The sequence below is a fragment of the Rhea pennata genome, chromosome 17 (genome assembly GCF_028389875.1).
Source record: "Rhea pennata isolate bPtePen1 chromosome 17, bPtePen1.pri, whole genome shotgun sequence".
Taxonomy (NCBI): Eukaryota; Metazoa; Chordata; class Aves; order Rheiformes; family Rheidae; genus Rhea; species Rhea pennata.
In genome coordinates this window covers 9689217-9715287 of record NC_084679.1, presented here as the reverse complement: position 1 = coordinate 9715287, position 26071 = coordinate 9689217, and the positions used below count along the sequence as shown (strand labels likewise).

Sequence of the window (26071 nt, the reverse complement as noted above, 5' to 3'; positions counted from 1 at the left end):
TCTCCACTCTCCTGCTCCTAAACTTTAGGCCACTAAAGGTCTCTCAGAAACTTGCTGCTTTATAGCAGAAGCCTGTATTGGTCACGTTTGAGGTACAAGGAGGAGGTCCTAGCTTGCAGCCCTGAGGGTCACCAGGGCAGGCCTGCTGGTTGAGTAGTCTCTTGAGTTGCTCTGAGAGATCTATAGCTGCAGCTGGAGATGGGCCTGGGAGAGAGGCAGGAGCAGAGCAGGGAATCTGGGTCCTTCCCTGCACACAGGCAGGATCGTGCTTGGGAATGCACGTGGGCAGTTTCAGGTTCTTCTAGTGCATTGATGTTGCCACCTCTTATGACTTTGCTATATATGCCAAGATATTAAACCTCCAGCTTCTAGAATTGTGTGATTATATGAGATTATCAGCTTTTCTTTGTTTCGTATGAATTAGGTTTTGGTTTCTATGGCTACATAGAGAAGCTGGAAAGTAGGTCTTACAAGCATCCCAAATGTGAAATTTGAATGTTTTTTATGTTAATGCCAAGCTCTTGCTGGGCTGGATACTTGCCCTTGACAAATATACAAATGCTTCTTTATTTTGGACTTTCATCAAAATCGAAAAGGCTTTCATCAAAGAATTGCTGTAAGGTCCAGAATACATCAGCTGCCTAGTCCAAGTGGCTCTGGAGGTGAGGCTCCAAAAGAGCCTGTGCTAGACGATAGAGACAGAGCTGCACCACGGGCAGGTGGATCCCCATCAGCCAGGATGATAATCTGGGGGCAAAGTTTGGACCCAGCTTTTGGGGAGCTTTTTGGACCCTTTAGACCTTTGGACATGGAGGCAGAGGCAGCACGCTGTACCACGAGCAGGCAGCCTCGCAGCAAACCTTTGCCTGGGCTGCCTCAGCCAGGCTGGCTGAGAAGTCCTCCAGCCGAATGGGCCCGAAAGGAGACAGAGTCAGAGCACAGACCGCATCCTGCGAGAGCGAAACCTCTCTGCAGGACCCTGGTGGGGAGGGAGCTGCCGGCTCTGGCCCGCGGCGCTGGCGGTGGTGGCTTTTGTGCTGTCCGTGCGGGCAGGCTCCACCCGCAGCCCGGGCGAAGGCAGGAAATCCCGGGCAGCTGCCACGGGAGCCCGCTCGCCTCTGCTCCTCGTCGCGGCTCGCCGAGCCGCGCAGCCCTGCGTGCGTGTGCACGCGTAGGCGGGGGGGCTGCCGCATGGATTTAGCCACGGCTGGGAGGGAACACATGGGCTGGATTTTTTTTTCTTGGCCTGCGGTGGCTGTCCGTCCCGCCGGCCGCGGTTATGGATTCGATCATTATTCAGGAGCGGTTAGTGGAGAAGCTGCTTTCCCCCCGGACGCAGGCACAGCGAAGCCACCCAGCCAAGCTGAAGGTACCGGGTATATTTATAGCACGATGCGAGCTGGGGAGCAGCCGGGACAGGAGGGGGGAGAATGGTGCCCGAGCAGATGCGTGCTGCGCAGGATGAGAGCTCCAAGGAGCAGAGGAGCGGAAGGAAGCTGGTAAAGGGGAGACGGCAGGGGGCAGAAAGGACCGGGGGGGGGGGCAATGCGGGGAGGGCAGCAGCCCCCGCGGGCGCGAGGTGGGGTGGATCGGACAGCTGGGGGATGCGTGACATGCTTTTGCGTGGTTATTCCGTGCACTGATTCCCTGGCTTGACTTGAACGTGTGTATGCTTGGGGGGGTGCTCAGGTCATGAGCTAGTGCTGCGTGCGCACCCCGATGCAGCCTGGCTTGTGCTGGCCTCTTACGTCTGTGTTTTCCTGGGCAGTTTTCTTTCTGCTGCAGCAAATGCTGGGGGGTGAGTGGTTTTGCTGATGCTCCCATGCTCTGCCCCAGGGCCCAAGGGGCAGCTGGACATGGGGGGACGCCCCAGGGCTGTTTGTGTCGTGGATCGATAGCAAAGGCTCTGCCTGTGCCCTGGGGATGGGCTGTGCTGGTGCGTGCAGATGCGGATGTGGCGGCCTGGCCTGGCCGGAGGGGAACGGCTGGAGGAAGGGCGGCCCAGGAGGGAGCTGGCCGGTTGCTCTGGCGTCTGCAGCAATTAGAGGGCCCTGAGCAATTAGAGGACGCTGCAGCCCACCAAATGGCTGCAGCTGGCAGGCGAGGGGGCGTCATGCTGTTCGTACACTCGGAGAAAGGGCAGCGGATGTGGGAAACGTATTTGGGGCCCTAGGTGTGGGTCGGAGCACCATCATCCCAACAAAAGCTCCAGCATTTTTGCAGTTTGCTCCAGACCTGGGATCGGGGCCGTTCTGTGAATTTTCTGTGGCCCCACGGTGTTTAATTTTTGCCCTTTTGAACGCACTCAGCAAGGCCCCGTTTACACCCAGGATAAGTGGTGAAATGGCAGCTGACCTGGGTCGATTTGAACAGCACATGAAGAAGGGGCAGTGGGGAGGGACCCGGGAAAGCAGGAGTGATGGAGGCCACGCGGCGTGCCTCGGGCTCCTCCGTGGAGGTACGGGCAGCCCGGGAGCCCCGCCGTACCTGCAAGGGCTTCTCCTCCGCCCGACCCCAGTTAGGAACCTGCCAGGGCGCCCCGGCCGCAGAGGACAGGAGGGGCCGGCGCGTTGCTGCGACGGCCGGAGACCGCGAGCCGCGGGAGGGAGCGGAGCCGGCGTCCTGCTTGGCTTGGGGAGCTCTGGTTGATAGCAGGGCCCCCGAGGTCGGCCACCCCCTCGGTGGCGCCCGGCACGGCCCGCGGCCGCGTCCCCGCAGCACGCAAAGGCGGCGCAGAGGCAACGGCGGCGGGGAGAGGGGCCGCGAGCGCGCCCGGGCTCGGCTCGCCGGGCCCCTGGGTGACAGCTGGCGCCGGCGAGGGGAGTGTGGTCGGCCGCCGGCTGTCCCGGCCGTGGCAGCCTGACGGGAGCTGGCTCGCGAGGGGCGGGGGGGCTGCGGCGCCTCCAGCAACCCGAGTCTGGTCTGAGCCTGTCACCTGCATGTTTAGGAGGAGGCGAGCTGGAGACGGGGCTCTCGCCCCTGCGGCCCTGGCTGCCTCCCGCCGCGCTTGGCCTTGCGCTCAGCCCTCCTCTCTTCCGTGCAAGGGAAGCAACCACTAGCTACGGATAAGGGGCAGCAACTCGCACCAGCCAGGATTTACATGTAAAGTGGCGTGTGCTGATCTCCCCGAGCTGTGGGGAAGCAGCCAGAGCTGCATTAAACCCAAACTTTCTTGACTGGCCTGAATAGAAACAAGAGATCAGGTTGGACCAGTTACACTTGGCTCACGTGAGCTGAGTTACACCAGCGATCAGCTCCCCAGCATCTCCATTGCCAGCCTTGGTCATCTAGTTTAAAAGACAAATGAATGGGAAAAAAAACAGAAAAACTCCCCAAATGAGCCTCAGGTATGGTTTTATTAGCACGTTATTAGTGCTGTTTCACCTGTAAAGTCACTGGGCAGAGCAGGCAACTGTTGCCTTTCCAAAACTCGGTAAAGATCAGTGCAGATCTCTTTCCTGCTCCCGAACCCGAGCTTTGCAGGATCAGAAGCAAACGGGGAAGGATGTCGCACGTTCGTGGCAGTCACCGCACGGCATTGCTGTTTGTGCTGGGGGAGCTGAGTTGTTAACGTGGGGGCTTTGATTTTATTCACGGTTATGTTTCACTGGCAAGCAGAGGAGCTAGAAGGCAGCCCTGGTAGCGAGTAGACCCAGAGCGGAGGGGGTCCTTTTTAACTGGTTGTTACCTGGATCTGGATCTTCTTGTTACCACATTCTTCATCCTGCTTTGTGCATCTCACGTTTGCCCTTTGCCGAGTGTGACCGCAAGGCAGGCAAAAGGCGGTCAGATACCAGCGGAGAGAGATACTCAAGGTCCAGAAGGGGTTAAACAGGGGAGGTTTAATAGAGGACTTACACTCCAAACTGCCCAGGGAGCCCCAGGAACCGTGCGGAGGAATTGCTGATGGGAGGCTGCAGGAGGCATGGTTGGATGCCCGGGTCAGGCGCCCAGGCAGGACTCAACTCATTGTATCCTAAGGGCCCCTTAAATCTACTAGAACTATTTCCCTATCTCAGCTGTGCTAACCTTGAGAAACTGCTGTCCAGGAAGCAGCTAGATGTTGTTGACAGAAGGGAATACGCATGCCTGGCCTGATGGGAATTTGGTCAGCGTGTAGTTTCACATGCTGGGGCTGCTGCCCTGTACTCTGCCAGTCACTGACTCCTCACCAGATCCTGCAGGTGTTCTCACCACACTGAGCCTTTTGGGAGGCAGTTGATGGTTTTCCCCAAGGAGGTATCACTTTGCGATCCAGGGGAGCCGAGTGCAGGGAGAAATAAGTAAAATCCCCTTGTAAAGTCTCCGTTCTGCCATCTCCTGGCACCCACCAGAGCAGCTCCCCTGGAGCTGCTGCTGCTTTTTGTTGTGGGGTTGCCGCTGCTGGCTGCACCTCTTTTTTCGGATGCCAAAACCTTTTAGCTCTGCCATTAGAGCTATCGATGAAAGGGAGTGATTTGGACACCCTGCTTCTCTCCACTTCTCTCTGACCGCCTTTGCTCTGCCCCCTTCTGCCTCTCTGGGCTGGGGTTGGTGAAGCAGCATTGCTCAGGTGTGTCAGCAAGGGGCTGAGGCAAAAGGCACCAGAGCCCATAGTCACTCTGTCTGTTGGGGTTAATGTGCCTCAAAGTTGGAGACTCAGACCAAGCCTAAATGTCTAGAAGTCAGTAACAGTGCTAAAGAACAGAGTCTTTGGCCCCCGGTGCCTGTCAGCCACGTCTGCCCTGTCTGAGCGAGCAGCTCCAAGAGCGGCCACAAGTTGGAAGAAGAGAGCTTCATGTCCTGCCTGGCACCTGTCCTACTGCCGCTTTGCAGGGTGCCCAGCTGAGGACATCCACGGGTGTGGGCATGCAGGCCCGAAGCTATGGAGAGCTTGCTCTGGGGTTGCACTTGCCCACTTGTAATATGGAAAGTGGATGGGACTTGGCTTGCCCAGAGCCGGACACACCAGTTAGCCGGCTGTGTTCTGTTACTGGGTGCCCCAGGAAAGGAGCTGGCTAAACCTACAGGTGAGGGACAGGTGTCTTCTCTGCTATACCTGGAGATCTTGTGCAAGAGAGCCACAGGGCAGCGTATCTGCTTGAAAGCATTTGTGGCCAGGCTGGGAACTGGGGCTGATTTTGAGGAACTCTTGGCTCTGTGGATTTGTCTGTGGTGTGAATCCCAGGGTTATGTTTATTTTAAGTGATTTTGAAATGTGGATTCCATGATGTCTCTAGCTGAGGCATTTGTGAATGACTGCTTCCTCTTGAGTCTAACTTGGAAAATATGTGAGAAGGGCAGCATTCGCCCCGGTCCTCAGCCACTGCCGTTTTGGTGGCCTGGGGAGGGGAGAGTGGCACTGGGGAAAGGTAGGGCTGTGAAGCCCCAGGCGTGCTCTTGTGGAGGCTGCCTGGGTGGAGGAGCTGGGCTGTGCAGTCAGCCGTGCCTCCCGCCCCTGAGCTGCGAGCTCAGGACCATGCGCTGAGCCAAGCTAGAAGGCAGTAGCTGGAACAGGTCTGCAGATTTGCTCTTCCCCTAGAGCCCAGTAAAATTGTTACCTCTTAAAGCTAACGTTAGCCCTGAGGGTGGGGGTGAAAAGGCTCCAGCTAACACCGCAGGCTGGGGTGACTGCTACTTCTGAGCTGTTTATTTCCATGCTTGAATCCTGGCCTTGAGCTGTGTTTGCCTCTCGGGGTGTACTCCGCACGAGCAGCGTGGCGCCCCAGGCCACGGCGAGCTGCCTTCAGCGCGGGTGGTGTGCCTGCTCCTGCGTGGCTGCAGGAGGCGTGCCTGTCAGTCCTTGTGCGCAGTTAGTGCGCTGGTGCAGAGCACGTGCCAGGGCTGTGGGGTGACCGTGTGTTTTATGGGCTAAGGGAGCGCTCAGTAAAGCTCAGAGCTTTCTCCGCGAACCAGCAGTAGGTAGTGCTCTGGGGTTTGCAGCCACTTTCTCACTCCCTGTGCGCTGCTCCACTTGTAACGCAGGCAACGTGGATGAGCCATATTGTGTGCATCTAGCTAGGATGATGCGTGCAAAGCCCACGCTGTGCTGGAAATGGTATTCCTGCACTGGGAGATCTCTGCTTGAGAGCAGATACGTGGACAGACTGGTGGTGAGCATTACAGGAGTAGTTCTGCTCAATGAGCCATTCTCCTAATCAAAAAATTGACACCAAAATCCCCTCACCAATGCCCTGGGTACTTTCACGTTTCCCTACTTCTGATACTCCTTGTGCTTCCATCTCTTCTGAAATAATAGTACAGATTATTCAGGATTTCCTCTTACTCAGCCAGGAATAGCTGTGACACAGCAAGAAATGTTCCCCATCAGATGAAGCAGAAGCCAAGCCATCGTGCCTTCCTTTAGACACAGCTCGCAAGCCCAGGGAAGCTAATTGTACAGAGCTCTCCATCATATAACATGCACCCTTCCCCTGCGGGGAGAGATGCAGAAATGGCTCAGGGACGTGGGGGTGGGTGACATTTGGCGACCTTACTTGCAAGTGAGTCTGTGGCTTTGCAGGAGAAGTAAAAAGTTAGTAAGTTAGCAGACTCAGATCTGCTCTCCAGTGAGGACTGGGAGATGTGCATTCCCTTGTGGTCTTGATGTTGGCAGGCTGCCAAAGTGAACTGCCATGTCTGCTGGCATGGGGAAAATAGCTGAGAAGGGCTGCGGTTGTGGGGAAGTGGCACTGCATGCCCACCAGGCACCTGCGGGAAGGGCAGGAGTCTGAGCCGAAGGATGTATGTGCCCTGCCCTACACCACAGCTAGGGAGGGATCTCCTCCTGCCCCTTGGCTCTGTGCCAGGGGGCTTGCGTCCTTGGTCCCACCAACTCCCTGTTGCTGTGGGAGGCTGGAGCAGGAGTGGTGGCACACCCTGACCTGCTGCTGTCCACCTCTGCCCTGCAGGACCATGAGAAGCAGTACGTGGGCTTTGCCACTCTTCCTAACCAGGTCCACCGGAAATCTGTGAAGAAGGGTTTCGACTTCACCCTGATGGTTGCAGGTGAGACTGCCCAGCAACTGCTGTGAGCATGGTTGCCCCAGGAGCTGTTGGGCTTGAGTTGGGAGGACACTGTCAGTTTCTTCAAAGCCTCACCCAGCCACCAGCTGTGCTCCACTAGCAAAACACCTGATTTCTCAAGAGCCCATTGAAACCAGGAAGATGACTGGAGGAAGAAGTAGTAGCTGAGTGAGTAGGGGGGTTGGACTAAATGATCTCCAGAGGTTCCTTCCAACCTTACCGATTCTGTGAGCTCTAAGCTGATGCCTGGCCCTGGAGGTATCTTGGCTTAGCTGTTTTCAAGCCCTTGCCTGGGTAGGAGGCTGCCAATTCTAAGAGAGAAACCAGAGTGCCTAGGACATTGCTGTCCTCTGATTGTGATTCCATGGAGCTGAGATTTCACCCTCTATGCTTAATCCTGGCCTCTCAATTTGCCCTCATCTTAACCATGGAATGTCCCCAGGTACCCTAAAGACTCCACAGCCATGGATGGAGATGGCTAGGACAGACTGTGAGTGCACAGAGGGACCAGCTCTGTTCACTTCCTGTAGACACTCTCTTAGCATCCAGATCCTTCTCCTACTTTGTTCTCCACTGGTCTGCTCAGACCTTGCTTTAGCCCCCAACTTCTGTCACAGTCACACACTTGCCCCAGAGGAGTGGGCCCTCCTTGCCCATCCATAGACCTCTCAAGCATTGTGTGTAGCTACTCCTCCAGCAGAATAGCTAAGCTGGGCGGTGGAGGCAAGGTCAGCCAGGGACTGCGATGAAGGGAAGGGAGAGAGGAGGTGGAGGAGCTGGGAGATTGCATTTGTGCAAGAATTGAGATATCTTGCAGCAAAAGTCCTCCCACTGCTGGAAAAATGTAACACCCATAAATGGCTCCTGACAGCTCCTCTCTCTTGCTCTGGCTCAGGATTCAAAGGCTTGCTCAGAGTTTTTGTAAGTCAATTAGTGGGTCATGTTGCTTGCTCTTCCCTCCTCCCCTCTGTGCTCTGTCGTTTAGGAGAGTCGGGTCTGGGCAAATCTACCCTCGTGAATAGCCTGTTCCTGACAGATCTCTACAAAGACAGAAAGCTTCTCAACGCAGAGGGTAAGTTGGGGACAAAGTGGGGCAAACGGGTTCTTGTAGCGTCAGCTCTAGGCCGTCCTAACGACCAGCACTTTGGTTCCTTGCTTCAGCAGCAGTTGCAGGCTCAGCTGGGTCCCAGCGCTGTTGTTTGCTGTTCTCGTCTCCTTTGCTGGCTGCTGGCCTCCCTCGTTACCATGCACTTCCGACTCCTTAGAGGATGTCTCAGAGCTTTTGAACTCCATGTTTCTCCCCTGTGCTTGGTGATAATATGGGAGCTGGCATTGTCCTGGGTGTGAGTGGGGATCCCCAGCGTTACTGCCTGGCTTTAATTCATGTGTTCCCGTTCAAAGAGAGAATCAGCCAGACAGTGGAAATCGTCAAGCACACGGTGGACATAGAGGAGAAGGGGGTCAAACTGAAGCTGACCATAGTGGACACGCCGGGCTTTGGAGATGCCGTTAACAACACTGAGTGGTGAGCAGGCCGCTGTTCCGCTCTGTCCGTGGTCACGTCTGTCTTCTGTGGGTGCTTCACGGGGAGGGAGGGGGAAAGGGGCGCTGCTGTTTCATAGTCCCCTGGAGACAGTATTCTGACCATACGTGGTTTGGTTTTGGTCTGAATTGCCATCTCTAGCTGGAAGCCCATCACTGACTACATCGACCAGCAGTTTGAACAGTATTTCCGAGATGAGAGCGGCCTCAACCGGAAGAACATCCAGGACAACCGAGTGCATTGTTGCCTCTACTTCATCTCACCCTTCGGGCATGGGTGAGAGCCCCCACTCCAGTGCGGTGGGCTGGGTATGACTCTGTCCTGGGAGAAAGGCCTTGTGTCTCAAGGTTGCCCCAAAGTGGCTGTATATTGGCAGGGTTGTTGGCGCAGGTGAAGAGCTGGCTGCTCTCATCAGTCGAGCATCATATAGCCCCCGCCCCCATGGATGTGACAGCCGCTACCCTTGTGATCAGGAAGGACTGATCTTCCTCAGGCCTGCAGCCTGTTTTGGAAATCAAGAGGGGAAAAAAGGCCACATGCACTTTTATCTCTCTATCTACTTAAGCCTGACTGGTGGGTAAAGAAGAGAGTTTTAAGCTACCTTCATCCTCTGCCAGGCCTCACTGGTTTGCATTCCAGCATAGCTGGGAGTGGCCCCAGAGGCCTGGCATCAGGATGCTGGGGAGCCAGCTGTGTTGGCTGCCTGCAGCACAGGGCATCTGGAGGGGGCCACCAGCTGCAGCTGCAACGTTTGGCCTGCAAAGGAGCAAGTATCCAGCTTGTGTCTGTGGCAGGCATTTCAGCAGCTAAAATCTGAGCTAGCTTTTCTGAAGATACTGCCCTAGCTGAGGGGTTCTCCCAGGCACTTGTGATAGTGCTGTCTGCAGCACTTCTTGCTGGGCCCAGAGGTGAAATGGGAAAGGCAGGAGGGGGAGCTAGCCAGGGTGTCCCTGCTAACCCATGTCTTTCCTCATCCCTGCTTCAGGTTGAGGCCTGTGGATGTCGAGTTCATGAAGGCTCTGCATGAGAAAGTCAACATTGTGCCACTGATCGCCAAAGCTGACTGCCTGATTCCCTCTGAGATCCGGAAACTAAAAGAGAGGGTGAGATGCTCTTTCTCTGTGGGGGAATGCCCTGATATGATAGCAGAGACATGCAGAGAGGGGAAAGGAGCAGTGTACTACCTGCAAATCTCATTTTACTGGTGTTTTGAGATACCTGTGAAAAAGGAAGTGGTGTTTGGAGAGAAAATTGCTGCGTAGGAAGCATCAAATGCCTTCCCCATCTGTAGGTTACAGCAAAGCCATGGCAGCACAAACAGGGGATAAAACCAGCATTTCAGCATTGTTCAATGTTACCTCTTCTTGTTGTTGTCTTATATGGATACAGATCCGGGAAGAGATTGACAAATTTGGCATTAAAGTGTACCAGTTTCCGGAGTGTGACTCTGATGAAGATGAGGAATTCAAACAGCAAGACAGAGAGCTGAAGGTAAGGAACCAGCTCAGCAGCGTACTAGAGATCTAGCTTGTGGATATGTCGTCTGGCTTGGATGGAGTCAGAGCTGCTGTATGTGTGCTCTATGTTTGCCAAAGGCCTGTGCGGCCGATGCCCAGGATACAGTCTACATTGGCTTTTGTGGTAGACAGCCTGGAGAAGGGAGCTGATGTCCATGCTGGAGTCTTGTAAAGATATGGGACTTTTGGCATCCCATCAAGCAGTGTCAATGTTTCCTTGGCTGGAGGCACCAGCAGCCCAGGCCAGACCCTTTACAAGCTAAGCCAGCCTTGCTTGCAAGCAGCATGCAGTATAGTCTCATCCCTCCTTCTGGAGATGGGCTTGGCTCCCTTCTGAGTAGTGAGGTGCATGGCCTGCATCTCCCTGACTGCACAAGCTCTCAGCCTGTGTTGTCTCACTTTTTTTTTGTTTCCAGCCTCTGCCCAGGCTTCTCTGTAGCATTTCCTCTCAAAAAACAGAGACCTGCAGAGAAACTGCTTCTTTCAAGACAGTTGAGAAGGTCAAGCTGGCAATCAGGCTGCCCTGCAGGCTTTTCTCTGTGTCTATGTTGTGGTGTCTTGAGCTGGGGCATGCGTGGGTGTCCCTGTGCCTTTCCCACCAGTGCTTTCCTCCTCTTGCCCGTGGAGGGGGCATCCGTGGGCAGCACCTTGCTGAGCTGGGCTCGGCAATGCTTTTCGTTCCAGGAGAGCGCTCCCTTTGCTGTCATCGGCAGTAACACAGTGGTGGAGGCAAAAGGCCAGAGAGTCCGCGGACGGCTGTACCCCTGGGGCATTGTGGAAGGTGAGCACGGTGCCTGGGAGTGGTCTGCGAGCGGGAGGCAGGCAGCCAGCAAGGACGGAGACGGGCCTCTGAGACTATAGCCCAGCGAAGAAGAGAAGCTCCAGTCTGAACGGAGGAAGACCTGGGTTATCGTCCATTAGGATGTGGCCTCTTGTTAAGGGGAGCAGCTGGGCATTGCCAGTTTAGTTTATGGAGAGAAGCTATTGCCCTCAGCCGTAAACCCTCCCACACTTCCTCTTTCTCTGCTGCTGCTGCTGTGTGTGTTGAGCTTGACCGGTCAGGACACAGCTGGGGAGAGAGGATGGACGCTGGGAGACTGGCGCAGAGATTGCCCCTTGTCCTGGCAGGTCCTCTCCCTGCTGCCCAGCCGGGGAGTGAGGCAGTGTCTCAGAAGATGGTGTGTGATGCGGCACACATCTGGGGAGGAGGGTGACAGAGGGGTTTGAGTGCGCGGTGTTAAGACATCAGCTTTGAGCTCTGCATTAAGCTGTGTTTGCTACAGTCTGACTCTGGTGCTACTGCCATGGGGCTGGAGCTGCTACCAGTGCTAAGGCTATGAAGTTCCCTCCAAGCAGCAGTGAGTCCTAGGGGCAGGGCTGGAGGCTGTGCTGATACACCCTCCATTTGTCTCTAGCTTTTTGCCTGTCTAAAGGGAGAAATTTCTTAAAGCCCATGGGCAGAATGACCCTGAAATGGCTTTTGCGCCTGTTGCTGACTCCCACCCTTGCTGGCCTGCTGGTGCATTGCTTCAAGGTCACAAAAGCCCGTACGTGCACTCGTGGGCTGGTGCTGGCTGCTTGGGCTGCCCAGCTGCTGGCTCTGCTCTCTGGCTGGCCCCAGACAGGGTGGTGCCTGCAGGGCGGCTGGTGTTCAGCTCCAAGCTCAGATTGGAGAAACGGTGGACGTGGCCCAGAGCGGCTGGAAGGAGGCCGGTGGGACTGGAGCTCAGGCGTCCCTCAGGCTGTCTGTCTCGGTACAGAGCTCCTCATCACCATGGCAGGCACACCGCTACCGAGCACAACACTTACCTGGAGAGTCCTGCAGCGCTGCTGGGGCCTGGCTCCCAGTGGTAGCAGCAGCTGTTTCAGCTCTCCAGACTGGTGCCTGCTTGTGGCTTTGCTCCTTTGGGGATGATGCAAGCCCGCAGGGAAAACTGTCCTCCCTACAGGGGCCTTTCAATCAGTCCTAAATTCCGCAGAGACGAGCATTTTTTCTCCAATGCTTGCTGCAGTCACTGTGGTTATAAAAGTAACATCTCATGTACCTGGGAGCAGCGTCCTCTCTCAGGGCTCTTCTATATGTGCTTAATTAATCCTCTTACGCAGAAAAAGTAACTGGGAACACAGTGACCTCGGCAGCCTGTCTCAAGGTTGACAAGTGCAGCCTCTTGTGGAGCATTGGCAAGGCCTGTGCTGGGACCAGGCAGGAGAGCCCTGGCCACTGGGAAGGAGGGCACGGGTGGAGGGTGGGGAACAGGGAGGCATTCCAGTCTGGGCTGAGTGCTGGGAGGTGAGCAGGGGCTCCGGGCTCCCTGGACAGAGCTGGTGAAGCACAAAATCCAAGCACTCTCCTGTTGCTGCTTCTGCAGTGGAAAACCAGGCGCACTGCGACTTTGTGAAGCTGAGGAACATGCTTATCCGGACACACATGCATGACCTGAAGGATGTCACTTGTGATGTCCACTACGAGAACTACCGAGCTCAGTGCATCCAGCAGATGACCAGGTGGGTCCCTGCTGCTTTGCCCTGGGATGGCAGAGGTGTTTCACTCTCGATGGAGACGGGGCCACTCAAAATGGCTTATCAGTCAGGAGGCTGCGGCTCTGCTGGGGACGTGCTGGGCTGCACCCTGAAGAATTGAACTGGGAACTAAAATAGCAAATCTAAGTGCATCTCTGCAGCCTGAGCCCACTGCAGGGATGCTTCTGAGAATCCATTTTCCTTTCCAAGGACCCCACACACGGACCTTAGGAAACAGGCCTGGAGTAAAAGGCCTATTTGAGGAGCTTTCCTAGCACTTGGTGCTAGGAAACCAGTTTGATGAAATAGGGAATAAACCATCTCTCTGATGGGTGATTGCTGTGTCCATTGCCAAAAGAGGAAGGTGTTTTGTCATGTCCCTTCACTAGCTACAGCTCTGCCTAAATGAGAGCATCACCCTTGGGATGTTGCAGCTGCTCAGACAACAGAGCCCCAGCAATTAACAGTTACTGAGTCTTAACACATCTTTAGAGATTTCTCTGCCTTGTTTTGCTTTTGGGTTTGATTTTATGTGGTTTTAATTACAACTGTCAGAAAATAGGAGGGAACATTTGCAAGCTTTTCATTTGCCAGCCATCTCCTTTTTTCTGTCTCCCTTCTGTGATGGAACCATTAGAGACAGAATTTAGATTTAAGTGGATCTTGGCTCCTCTGTTGTAAATCGTCCCCTTCACTTCCTGCCTGAACTGGCTGGGTAGCCGTGCTGCCACGTTGCACAGCAGAAGAGGCAGTGCTTCACTGAGGAACAGTCCAGTGTGTGTGTAAATGTGCAGGCTGGCAGGCTTAATTCACACAGAGCATATCTCAGTGCTTCTGCAAAACAGATGAGTGTCTTTTTCAGCAGTGAGAATGCAGAGTCCCAGAGTAACTGTCTGAGATTCTGGAGATATCTATGAGAAGCATCACAGTTGCCATTTAGATAGGATACACGTCTATTAAAAGAAACGAGCAGCAAAGAAGCAATTACTCAGCTAAAGAAATGCTTAAAAGTTTGCTACCATTTCTCATGCTGTGGCTAGGTCCCTGCCAGTAAAGTCTCAGGGAACCAAAGCATGGCCATTTCTAACACTGAGATAAAGGTCCATCTCTAGAGGTTTTCCTGGGAGGAAATCCCAAGCTCCAGGGCTGGAATTGCCTCACTAATGAGCCAATGGTGACTCCAAGCGGTGAAAGCCTGCAAGTGGCACCTTAAATTCCCAATTCTAGATCAGGCCTCTCTGCCACCCCCTCGTCTCCTGCAGAGAGCTCATCCACCTTTGAGGAGGAAGTGATCTCCTTCCTCTGTGCTCTGCACACCTCAGCCCTTGGGGAAATACTGTGCTATGCTATACCTGTTGTCTTTTATCTCCTGCCGCTTGAATATAGGGACCAGGCTTTGCTTTCAGACTTGCAGTGATTAAACTGCTTCCCTGGTTGTGTCTTTCTGAAAAACCGCCTTAGAGATGCTGATAGTTCATGCCGATGCTGTGTGTGCGTGTAGCGATGCACACTAGAAGGCACATGCATTCACAGTGGTAGGCAAAAGCAGACCAGAGGAGTCAGCTGTAGATGTCTCTAGTAAGCTTGCCAGTGTTGTCACATAAGGTGGTCAGAACTGCCAGCCCTTTTCTGTCCGTTTTTGCTTTCAGTGGTCTGATTTGGGGTTTTGTCAATGCCGGGTACCCACAGGCTTCTGTTCTGAAAACTGTCATTGATCGTGGTCTTGCATTCAAGCGTATCCCGCACTACTGTGCTAGATTGCCCCAGCGCCCCGCTGCCTGGCCACGTGTGTGTTGCCAGATTGCCGGCAGGTCAGTGACTGGCTGCTTGTGGGTGTTGACTCCCCAGCCAGCCAGCCAGCCAGCCAGCCAGAACCACAGCTGACTGTGTTTCTCCCCTTTCTCCATCTCCCTAGCAAGCTGACTCAGGACAACAGGATAGAAAGCCCGATTCCTATCCTGCCTCTCCCAACACCTGACACTGAGACGGAGAAGCTGATCAAAATGAAGGATGAGGAGGTGAGACCCATTTCTGCCTGGGCCTCCTTGATGTTAGAGCTGGAATCTGAGGAGTTTCTCCTGGATTGCCCTGCAGAAGCTGTCCTGGGGCTTCCCAGTCCTGTCTCCCATCGTCACCAGCTGCTGATGTAGAGGATGGGATATGAACAGTGTCTCTTCTGCCAGGGGAGGAAGGGGGGGACCTTAACTGTGTTCCACCCTGGGCAGCGTAGCCTGTCTCAAGAGATCCCTTTGTCTCCCCCAAAGGACTACATAGTCACCCTAGTGCCCCTTAAAGTATCTAATCAGCACTGTCCAGGACAACCATCTTCTGTCCTGGCCACTCAGTGTAGTGGGAAGCGCCTGGCTGTCCGAGTGGTGATGGCTAGCCTGGGAGCTGGCTTCTGCAGCTTTACCCAGCCCAGCAAGGGCTCGCTGCTCTCTGCCCACTGTCCTGCCATCCTAACAGCAGCTTCTCACCTGCCTGCACTGGTTCTGGATCATTTGGAGCAGTCGTAGGGGAAAGATGGGTGTTTTTGTGGGCAGGAGGGGAGCCAGAAGCTCTTTCCACAAGATCCCTGCCCCCTCTGCAGATCACTGGCACCCTGACACAGCAGATCCCTCCTTTGACTGTCTCTTCTCTGTCTCCTGCAGTTGCGGCGGATGCAAGAGATGCTGCAGAAGATGCAGCAGCAGATGCAGGATCAGTGAAAGGCAGGTGTTTGGAGGGCAAAGGGAATCACCTGGTGACCATCTGAAGCTTGGCTTGAGCAGTGGATGTTTAAAAAGAGGTTCCCTGTTGTATAGAGACTTGTGGGCAAGAGCTGCACCCGCACCCTCTAATTTATTAGCAATGCTGGCTTTGCAGTCAGCCAGATTGTGGAGGAGGCTGTTCACTTAACAGTTTACTGATGTGTATTTTCTTTTTTTTAATTATTATTCTTTCTTCTTCTTTTTTTTTAAATTTGGTCTTTTTATTTAAAGAAAATAGCCTAGGAAGTATCTAAGGCATCCTAAAAAAGAAAAGAAAGAAAAGATCTCCTTTTCCTATGTACTAATTTCTTGTTTGGGAATGCTCTGGTATTTAAAGTCCTGGTTTCTCTGGTGTACGAACTTGAAGATTATGTGTGTCAATGCACGTAAATGTTTACTCCCAACTGAGGTGCTGTGCCCCCCCCTCCCCCCGCTTTGTCCAGGGCCAGCACAGGCATCGTAAAGGCAGATGTTCCCTCCTGTGAGTTTGACCTGCACTGCCCAGGCTTCTCAGCCTGGGGCCAGCTCTGGCCCAGAGAGCAGGAGCTGGGGGTATCTCTGCACACTGACCTGCTGAGAGGTCCCGATAGTTGTGTGGTTCCCTGCCTGGATGGATTTTTTTGGGGGGGGGGGGGTTGGTTGTTTGTTGTTTTTTTCCTATCAACAAACACCAGGATCTTTACGCTGACTGGCAGGAGACAGTCTCTCTCAAGGTCAGTTAGAAGAAAGCACTTCCAGTGCCCTCAGCTAGGTCTTTCTAGAAGAGAGGAGGAGTTGCTGAGGATTGCTTGCGAGGAGGAGGAAATGGGAGTCAGCCCCTTCCCAGTCTGCCAGCCACGCTCTCCTTCCGCAGCAGATCAGAGGGGATGGCAGAAGCCAACTGGTGAGTTGGCTGGTGAGAGTATCTCATGGCTCTGGTCTTTTCTCCAGTGTTTGCTTGGAAAAGTACTGTGGCAGCCAGCGTGCCTCGCTGTGCCCACTTTGGAAGAACAGAAACCTCGGAACCGAAAGTCAACCCCAAATTCAGAGCTGTACTCTGTCCCCCAGTTTGCAATCCCACAAGTGTATTGCTGGCTCTGCAGTTCTTTTGGGGCAAGGGACAGTTTTGGGGTGTTTGTGCCAGAGATCTGAGAGCGCCTGTCCCAGCAGGCTGCCTTGCAGGGGAAAGAGGCTGTGGGGAGCTGGCGTGGGTCAGTGCAGCAGGTGCAGGAATGCCACTGCGCACGGCTGAGCACAGCCCGGCAGACTCGGTACTTCCTCCCCTGCCATTTCCCCTGAGACTCAGCCCTTCTCCCTGCTCCCCAGCTCTTCCTGTCTCAGTGCTGGGAAGGCCACTGGATCTGCTGGGCAGAGATAAGAGCACTCTTCGGGCAGTAGCTTCTGTCCCACTCTTGCTTCCTGCAGTATTTTTAACTTCTAGTCCAGCCAGAGGAGAGCCCAGGAGTGCAATGTATCTGACAGCTCAAGACTTGCTAGAAGCACTGCCGCACTCGCAGGGAGTCCAGGGCTCTTGGAGGGAGAGACACTTGGCTCTTTCCTCTAACTCCAGAGAGCATCACCTTGGACAGGGACTTTCTGCTCCTCTGGCTCCTGACCCCATTCTTCTGTCCACTCATCTGCCTGTTTCAGCTCCTCCATTTCTGGCTCTCCCCAGCAGATCTCTGGCTGGGAACAGTCAGGTGCTAAATTCTTTTGTCAGGTGCTACGTTTGTCTGGGTTGAGTACCACGCTGATTTTCTCCATGAGGCTTTAAGTGTCCTGATCAGAGCTTGTTCAGGAGGTGGATAGGTTGGCTGGTTCCAGTTATTCACTGTACAGAGCCTCTACTTGGCCAGAAAAAGGGTCGTACGGGCAGGAGAGACCCTGAGGCAACACTGAAGGACAAAGTCAGGGTAGAAGCCCCTCGGCAGAAATGCGAAAGCTAGGCAAGGACAGTGTCCAAGGGAAACCTCTTCGAAGTGATCTTTTGTTGCCTCAGAGAGGTGAGAAGTGGGGCAGGGGCATTGGGAACAAGCTCAGCAGGACGGGGGAACTGCCAACACTTTTTTCCCTTCTCCCCTGTATCAGGCATGTAAGTGACAGTGGCAGTGGCAGCGCAGGGGAGTGGAAGGGTACAGCCTGTCTTCAGTAACGTGCAAGGCCAGATTCTTCAGGAGGAAATGCAGCCTTTCTTTCTGCAGTCTGCGTACTTGAGGAACAGAGTAGCCTGAGGTGAGAGCTTCCTCCAGGCTTTCTGGAGGAGGTTTGCTGCTGTCCCAAAGCAGGAGGACTGCCACGTTCTCAGCTTTATTCACACTAGCGTAACCTGAAACACCCTGTGGTACCTGTCCCCTTTCTTTTCTTATATTGGTGTTGTCTATGAGGAGGATGTTTTGTTGAAAATGAGCCCTGTCTAGATAGAGATGTTCCTCTTTCAAGGAGATTCAGGCCTAAAAGACGGAGACCTTTACTCTTTAGCATTGACATAGGACAGAATACAGCCTTTACCCAGGGTTGTGTGCTAGTGAGAATGCAAGGTGCTGGGGTCAGGGGCAGGTAGGACTGCTGAGTATTTAACTGCTTCTGTTCCTCTGAACGAGGAAGTTTCCATCAGCTCAGTGCATATGGCTCTAAATCGAGCTAATAGTTGTAGCTCCATTCTCTACGGAGAGCTCAAATCTTCAACCATCAACTGTCAAAGACAGTTTGAGTTGCGCTTGGATAAAAATGTCTACCAGTGAGAATTAGAGAATCGCATTGGAGAAACAGCTTCTAGAGAGGGGAGCGATACTGCTGAGACTTACGAGGTTCCTTTCCCAGAGCATCAGAGCGGGGGTGCTGCTGGGAAAAGGTAAGAGACTGACTTCTGTGGGGGCACCAGAGACCCAGCCTTTGGCTTGTAAGTTGGCAAACGCTTATTAAAGGAGGAATGCTTTGTACTGTCAAACTGAGCTGCACTGTAAGCAGAGAAGGGACTCCTGAACCAATGTAGCTTGGCCACTTGGCTCTGGCAGCCAGAAAAGCAGAAGAGTGTGGCTAGAAAGGTAATTTAACACCTTCCCTCACGCAACCCTCCACTATCTCACACGCAAACCCTGCACCCGCAGGCACATTCCCATGCCTCTGCCAAGCTTTGCCCTGCTGAGTGAGTCACTGCAGGAGCTGCGTCCTTCTCCTTGGGCACAACTCTCGGGGCTGCAGCTGGGGGTTCTCAGTACATCTCAGACCTTGTGCCTGACTGGGAAGGGAGCCGTGGCATGAACTCATCGTGTGCTGCTGCTGTACTGGTCCTGCCTGTGCAGTCCTTCTTGCTGCCTCCCCGCGTGCCTCTCCCCAGAGGAGGGGATCCCATTCTTCATGCTGTGCAATGGCATTCCCTGCTCCCTCCTCACACACCCAGCTCTGTTGTAATGCTGGCTTGCTCCTTCCATGCGACTTCCTCATGACTTTCTTATCGCTCTGCTGCATTCCTAGGCTCTTTGTTTCCTGTCCATCTGTTGGATTGTTATAATATATATATTTTTTTGTAAATTTCTGTTTGAACATTTTGTCATTGTGAACAAAGAAAAATGAAACCTTTTAAAACATATCCATTTTATTAAATGATTATTGTTATTATTATTATTATTAATAATGTTTACTACCTGAATTGATCAGTGAAATAAATACATTCAAAAAAACAACCTCTTTCTGCTTGATTTTTTTTTAGTCCCATTGAGCATCATTAGTGATACATTACTGGGCAGGAAAGAAGAAAATGACTTTGTTTATCCCTTTAACCAGTGCCATTGGAGTACAGTAAAGGCAGGATTCCCTGCATGGGATTTCTGGCTTGTGTTTATGTCAGAGATTAGATGGCTTCACCTAAGAGAGGTGACTAATTAGTGATGGGTAGGAACCAGTCCCCTATGTTATGCTGAGTACAAATATACACAGTGCAAGGTAATGGAGAGTTGGGCCTAATGGGGCAACCATTTTACAATCGTTCTAGAGGCACCCTCCTAAAGAGGAGCATAGCTGAAGCCTAGAATGAGGCCCAAGGCAGAAAAGATGTGTACAAAGATGAGATTCTATCTATACAGCTTGAGTGTATTTTTAACCTTGGATTTTACTGTTCAAGTGCTTCTGTGCTGCAACTTCTGAATAAAGGATGTGGCCAATCTTTCTTCGTATCTGCAAGCTGCACTTGTCCAGAGCTGCCAACTCACTTAGCTATTAAAAGAGCTATCCCTAGGAGCACTATCTTCCCCAGCACCATCCAGCTGAATCAGCCTGTCATCCTTCCTGTGGCTTCAACCAGGTTTATTTTAGTGTAGACAGTGGAATGCCACAAGTTTTATTCTGTCACCGTAACAAGCATTAGAGGATGCAAGTTCCTAGAGGAGCTTTCTTCCTGGCTTGACTATTGACGCCAGTGTGGACAGCAGATCTTCCACTGCTATTTCAGTCTTTGCAAAATTTATATAAAAGGGACATACTTAGGCTTGTGGAAGTTATTATGAGATATTAGCCAGAGCTGCTAATCACATTGCAGCTGCACCCCCTTCTAAAACTGCACAGGAAAGGCAACAGCTAAGAGAGGCCAAACAGCAAGAATTGGGAGCAGGCTGGACTGGGATTTCTGAGCAGATTCTGTTTGTGCTTTGTTGTTGCCCTATGTGGCTCTGAGGCTGACTTGTTCATACCAGGAACTTATCGTGAGCCCTTAGGGGCTTGATGTAAGAAATTTAACCATCTTAACTGTTCCAAAGGGCTGCAGGATAATGCAGGGTACCTGGAGTCACAAGAGGATTACTCAAAGGAACTGTATACATGTGTTAGTCAACTATTAATCAGGCACAGGCTAATATAGCTGTACTTGATCTCTTCTATCCTACCAAGAACCAAAGGCTCAAACCTGAAAAAAAATACTGTGAAGGAAGCCCCTCTCCACTTACACTGATGAAAGGCACAGTCCTCATCCTGCAGACATATGTTTTTGTCTATAGAAGACTTATAAGGGAACACTCAGGCTGTATGTGTTGCTGCCATTAGAAACAGGATACTTGAATTCACTACAGTACTGGTCCACTTATTACCCAGTCATTGATACCATTAGTATCTCTTACAGCAAGCATATCCTTGCAAGCTCCCATTTCTTGGAAGAGTTGCTTGATGAAGCCTCTGCTTCCAGAGACATGCAGCAAACTTGCAGGAAGGCCTCATGTGGGTGGTGTCCCCAGGATGAGCTGGACCTTTATCTTGCCGAGCCAGCTGCAAGAGGATCAGGGGATCTGGGAGCTCAGCTATGCAGCTGCAAACACTCCTGCACTGCCTGGACTGCATTAGGACCTTCCTCTCACGTTGTGAAGCCAGCAAGAAAACCAGGATTGATCTACCCTGGTAAGTCAGCAGAAATACTTTCTGTTCTTCTCCCTCCCCCATTCGGTTGGTGGATTGCATAGAAAACCATCATGTACCAGGTATGCACAGTAGTATTCTCCTAAAGAAGTTATAGCAGCTCTTTTGTTCAGTGATGGCATATGAGACTGCAATACAGAGACAGTCCATTGACTCATGTCTCCCAGCACGGTCACAGCTCCAGAAAGAGATTATTCACCTGCTGGAGCAATGTCTTGAGTAGAAAACTCCACTGACCACCCGCCTCCACCTTTGATGCTCTGCTCTGATGGCCAGTCTCTGCTGGCCAAGGACTGTTTGTCACTTCTCTTCAAAACTGCAGATGCAGAAGCTATTTAGTTGTGGTAACTAAATTAATTTTTGAATATCCTCTTGCAGTTTCTGTGAACAAAACTTTGCTTACAGAGGTAATGCGCTGCTACAATAAGGCAGAAGCAGTCTCACACACTAATTTTTGACTCCCTGTCATGAATTTTCTTGGCCACCCTAAACCTCCAGTAATGCAATCCTAAAAACATCTGCAGCTCTTGCACACTTTGGAGGACTAGTGAAAATAAATATGATGAGGGCAGTCAAGCTTCCCAGAAACTGTCTATTCATATCACCTCCCCCCAAACCAGGGCTAGAAGAACAGTAACATTCCCTCTCCTGCAAGAAAGGGACCAAGAATTTGACAAAATCTCTTTTAACTCTGTTCTTTTCAGAGCTCTCACCTCTCCTGTTGAGGACACCGAGTTCACCCAACTTTAAAAATACACCCTCAAAACAAACCCACAGAAGCTTAGGGCTTTGCTGGCCAGTCTGACAGCCTGTGGTGTCTACTTGCTGGGTCTCTGTGTCACTTAGTCCCACTGAGTGAGTGTCCACAGGTGAAGATGAACAGTGGGATTCTCTTCTTGTCCTTCTTTGGCTTTCTCCCACATGTGATACCAACGTGCCCTGAGTCATGCAAGTGTGCCACAAACATTATCGACTGCACATCGAAAGGCCTAACCACAACAAAACTGCCAGCTGCCTTCCGCCCATCAGTTGAAGTTATCCATCTTGGTTACAACATGCTCACTTCTATTCCTAAAGGGCTCTTTGACAACCTGAAGAGTCTCCAGGCAGTCCACCTGCAAGGAAACCCTTGGGAATGCAACTGTGACATCCTCTACTTGCGCTCCTGGCTCCACTGGCAGCAGAACCGCACCTTTTACAGGGATGTGAAATGTACCTCCCCGGCTCACCTGCAGGACCGAATCATTGCCTATCTGACAGAAGATGAGATCATCTCCACGTGCCAGTACTGGTACTGCAGCCTAGCTTTCTTCTCGCAGCTCTGTCTCTTCATCCTGCTTGTACTCCAGGCGATCCTGGTCATCTTCATCATCATCTACCTGCAGAGATTTCGGAGAATGACTGCTGAAGCCCAGAGCACTACCCCAGATCTAAACCAGCATGTAGATGCTGGGGCATCTTCAAGAAGCCCCTATGACAGTGATTAACATCACAAGAGCTTTCAGCCCCATGCTTCTGGTATGTGCAGGAGCAAGGACCCCCAAGCCCCTTTGGACATTGCTGTGCCCAAGCCATGTGGTTTGTGATGCCTGGAGGGGACCACTCAATGCAGCATCTGGTCCTGCCTGCAGTCCAGAGCAGGACTTAAAACCAATCAGATACTTGCTTTATTCCTAAAGAGCCAATCTTGTACTTTTTAATGCTTTAAGTTTGCCCTAGAGCCAGGAGTCACCTAGACTAAAGGCTCTCTCCAACCCTGTTTGTGCAGCACCTGGCACACAGGGAATCTGACCTCAGTCGCAGCCTCTAACTGCAAAACCAGTCACGTGCCTCCTGCTAGTTACTATGTCCCTTAAGAATTTTTGGAACAAAGCAAAATCAAAATAAACTAATGATTAATGATGATGTAAGCCTTCCCCCCCAATGTAAACAACACCTCTCACCCTCCCTCACACTTTGCGCCAGGGAGTCCAACCGCTCCAGTGGAGGGTCAGTACCAGCCGCACACAACAGGGTCAAACCTCAGCAGCCCTGGCCTCGCAACGGGCCCCCCAGACACAGGGCTCCCTCCGGTTCCTCTCTGCAACGCGAACTGCAGTTGTTTCCTGCATCAGCAGGGCCCAAGCGAGGCCTTTGCATGGCAAGGGGCAGCCGGCTGGCGGCACCCATGAGGCTGCTCAGCAGTCACCGGGGGCCTCACTGCCCGGCCAGTAGTACCTGGTTTTAGCATAGAGCCCTCCAAAACCTTTAGAGCAGATAAAAGCAGAGCTCAGCCACAAAAACACCCCTCACCAACCCACAGGCCCTCACAGCCAGCGCCCAGGTAAAACTGCCACCTCCTCAGCGCCGCCATTTTGTACCTGGGGCACAAGATGGCGGCAGCTTCCTCCCCGGGGCTGCCCCGTCGGCAGGTCCTGACGCCCTGACTGGCCCCACCTGCGGAGGCCGTTTTAGCCCAGCTGGGGACGGCGCGAGGGGTGAGTGCTGCCCCGGCCGCAGCACCGGTGGCCTTCCCCTGCCCTGCCCCGCGTCGCAGGCTTCGGCTCGGCGTCCGCGCCGCCGACGGGCGGGAGGCCTGTTCTGAGGGAAGGGGCTGCTGCGTGCCGGTGGGTGTGTGAGGCGGCGTCTGTCTGGGTGCTTGGCGGGTTTCTTTGGAGCACGCGGGAAGGACATTTCCCTCCAACCTGTTTGGGGTAAGTATGTCTCCGGGAGGCATTTGTGTCCGGTGTTTTGGGGCAGCTGTTGTATCCCCACGCGGCCCAGCGGCTGCGGGGAAATTCCCCCGAGCGCTACAAAACCCTGATGTTCTCCCTGCCTTTGCTGCAAACATTTGCTCATCTAAAATGTCAGCTAGGATCTCGCTTTTTATCCTGTTGTTGAACAGCCATGTGCGCGGAGGGGCTGTGGGTGGTACTGCATCGCTTTTCCCTGGATATGTGTTTTTTTTTTTTTTTTTTTTTTTTGTAGAAATAAAGGCATTATAAAGTATGGACTAAACATCATTAAAAGGCACTGGGTTTGAATGTTCAGAGATGGCCCTTCAGACTCGAAATCAAATTGCAAGAGCTGCTAGTTTGGGAAGCTGCTGTCTGTGTAAGGGACCTTTTTGAAAAGAAATCAGTTGAGAGGAGCCGTTTCTGCTCCAGCCTTGCTCTGAAGGCACTGCATGCGCTTGCAAGGGCATAAGCATAGCGTTATAGCTACTTTAAGGATAGAGAGACTCCCTTAAGTCACTGCAGGCAGAAGAGAAAATCCAACACGGGAGAAAGGCAAGTCAAATGTTTTTGTCAAAGCCATTTAATTAAAATCCTTCCTTAAAAAACCCATGGAAGCAATAAACAATTGTTTGCGAGTGCTGGGCCCATTTTTCGTGCTAGTTCTTCCCTGTGGCATTTGCTCACCTAGAATCAAGATGCAGAAGTCTAACCAAGTAGAGCCAATCCCCATCTTCCCTCCAGCACTTCCTTTTCTTTAGGTCGGTTGTACCTTTATTTTAGCTATCTCATTCCTGCAGAGGTCTTTTCTGCACTGACCCTTGCAAGGGATGTAAATGCCCCTTGTTTTCCCAGTACCATTGCGAAGTGTGCTATACTGTGGCAGAATGACTCCCCGGTTTTGCCAACAGATTTTTAGCTAGATTGAATTTACCTGGATCAGAGGATGTTGACGGTGCCTGCAGCCGGTACTGACACCGCTACAGGCATGACCTCAGCTGGTTGGAGAGTCCAGGCCAGGAGCCAGCACGATGGCAGCACAGTGACTGTACTCAGCAGCCTGTCTGTCAGCATTGCTGGAAAACCTCTGCAACTTGGTGTGCCCACAAGGACAGAGCAACGGCTGACTTGAGTTTCACTTCCCTGGGAAGGAGGAGGGGGCCTGACTGTACATCATTAGGTCTTGGCACATGAAAGGTTAAAAGCTTTTTAAGCATCTTTTGCACCTGTGAAGAGGGTAACCAGCCATAGCAATGTGATAATGAATTGCACCAAGTGCAGAGTGATTTGTGTGCCATGGCAGCATGTCTAATCCATAAATCTAGAGCCTGCATGTCTTGGCTGCTCCTGGCTCAGAAAGGCGCGTGTCACAGATGCTTTCCCGCTCCGCTGGCCTGTTGAGGACCTGCTGCGCTGCTGCTGCTGAAGGGAGAGCTAGCTTTCCCTCTGAAGGGAGGGACCGTCCAAGGCTGCTCAAAGGGGAAACAGTGGTGTTTAGAACTTATGAAATATGGCAAAGACAAATGCAGGCTATTAGGTTTCTTTGCAAATCCCTTCTTAGTATCAAGGACAATCCAACACCTGGAATACAGAGGGGCTGCTGCATAAGCAAAGGTTTAGAGTGCTTTCAAGTAGCTCCGGTCTCTGAGAGACACTGGGGTGAAAAAAAAGAGAGAGAGAGAGAGAAATTAAACTCACTTGCATTTGCAGCAGGTCAACACCTGCCAAGCGAAGGACCAAATGGCCACCAGTGACATTAGCTCTTCATTTTCTCAAGAGCTCTGTCTTCCAGGTATCTGTATGGTGGTTTTTGCAAAGTTTGTGAACTAAAAGAAGCACTGAAAGCAAAGTAAGTTGATTTTGGAGCCTAGAGAATTTTAGTCAAAAAAAACTGCAGGGAAGAAATTTTTCTGTCTCTGCTCCTTATGGTGGCGGTGGTTATGTTTTGTCTCTGGAGGGCTACAAGTACTTGCTGACAAAGTGATGGGGGGGTTCACATAAATCCTAGAAGCCTACTGCGGTTGTTTTAAATTGATTCTTATGGCTGCTGTATGCTCATTTGTTGGGTGAAAAGTCCTTTATATATACAAATCCAGTAACTTGTTACCATCCATTGATGTGCTTAGTCATTGAGGTAGATTGATTCTGTACATCAGTCGGAGGTTAAGCAGTGCTTTGAGATCTTACAGAGATCCACATTCAGTGGATGACATTGTGGCAGCCTAATTTGAGATTTGTTGTGTTGCTTACAAATTGCAAAAAATGCTTTTCATGGTTAGTGATGTGAGGCCACCTGGTCACCTTCAAACTCCTATTTTCCCTTCGTGATTGAAGTATGCAGGGCATCCCAGAGAGCATGCCAAGAGAAAAGAGTTTTGATTCCCACATCATGGGACATCTTGTTTGTCCTAGAATACACAGGAGAAGAACCACTTTAGAAATGTCTTTAAATATATAATATGCATCTGAAAACTGAGGCTCTTTTAGGTGTGTGAGCCTAATTCTGAAGGGCTTTGATGGAGAGCACATGGTCTAATTTAACAGGTTTCCATGTATGATTAGGTATCTTGGACAAATGGCTTAAAGCAGCAAGTAGCAGAGTTGAGGTTTGTGTTTTGTAGTATGTGCATACATACTGTATGT

The 26071-nt window shown here is 52.1% G+C and overlaps 2 protein-coding genes across 7 annotated transcripts in view; both read left to right on the top strand.

Moving 5' to 3' along the window:
* SEPTIN5 (septin 5) overlaps nucleotides 1–18997 on the top strand; it is a 47188-nt gene extending 28191 nt beyond the window's left edge. For 3 of the 5 annotated variants that reach the window (XM_062589814.1, XM_062589811.1, XM_062589812.1), the window contains exons 2-11: nucleotides 6891–6987; nucleotides 7991–8077; nucleotides 8407–8530; nucleotides 8690–8824; nucleotides 9534–9651; nucleotides 9938–10039; nucleotides 10750–10846; nucleotides 12435–12570; nucleotides 14501–14603; nucleotides 15237–18997. In XM_062589814.1, coding sequence (XP_062445798.1) covers nucleotides 6978–6987; nucleotides 7991–8077; nucleotides 8407–8530; nucleotides 8690–8824; nucleotides 9534–9651; nucleotides 9938–10039; nucleotides 10750–10846; nucleotides 12435–12570; nucleotides 14501–14603; nucleotides 15237–15293 — 969 coding nt within the window. In that variant the 5' untranslated portion in view covers nucleotides 6891–6977 and the 3' untranslated portion in view covers nucleotides 15294–18997. Of the gene's footprint in view, nucleotides 1–1041; nucleotides 1370–1395; nucleotides 1500–6890; nucleotides 6988–7990; nucleotides 8078–8406; nucleotides 8531–8689; nucleotides 8825–9533; nucleotides 9652–9937; nucleotides 10040–10749; nucleotides 10847–12434; nucleotides 12571–14500; nucleotides 14604–15236 lie in introns of those variants that run through there. The other 2 variants (XM_062589809.1, XM_062589810.1) reach the window with 2 other exon arrangements.
* A 1600-nt stretch (nucleotides 18998–20597) lies between these two features.
* Nucleotides 20598–26071, top strand: part of GP1BB (glycoprotein Ib platelet subunit beta) — a 40210-nt gene continuing 34736 nt past the window's right edge. Inside the window, exons 1-2 of one of the 2 annotated variants that reach the window (XM_062590251.1) lie at nucleotides 20598–20696; nucleotides 21419–22232. In XM_062590251.1, coding sequence (XP_062446235.1) covers nucleotides 21590–22201 — 612 coding nt within the window. In that variant the 5' untranslated portion in view covers nucleotides 20598–20696; nucleotides 21419–21589 and the 3' untranslated portion in view covers nucleotides 22202–22232. Of the gene's footprint in view, nucleotides 20697–21418; nucleotides 22620–26071 lie in introns of those variants that run through there. The other variant, XM_062590250.1, reaches the window with a different exon arrangement.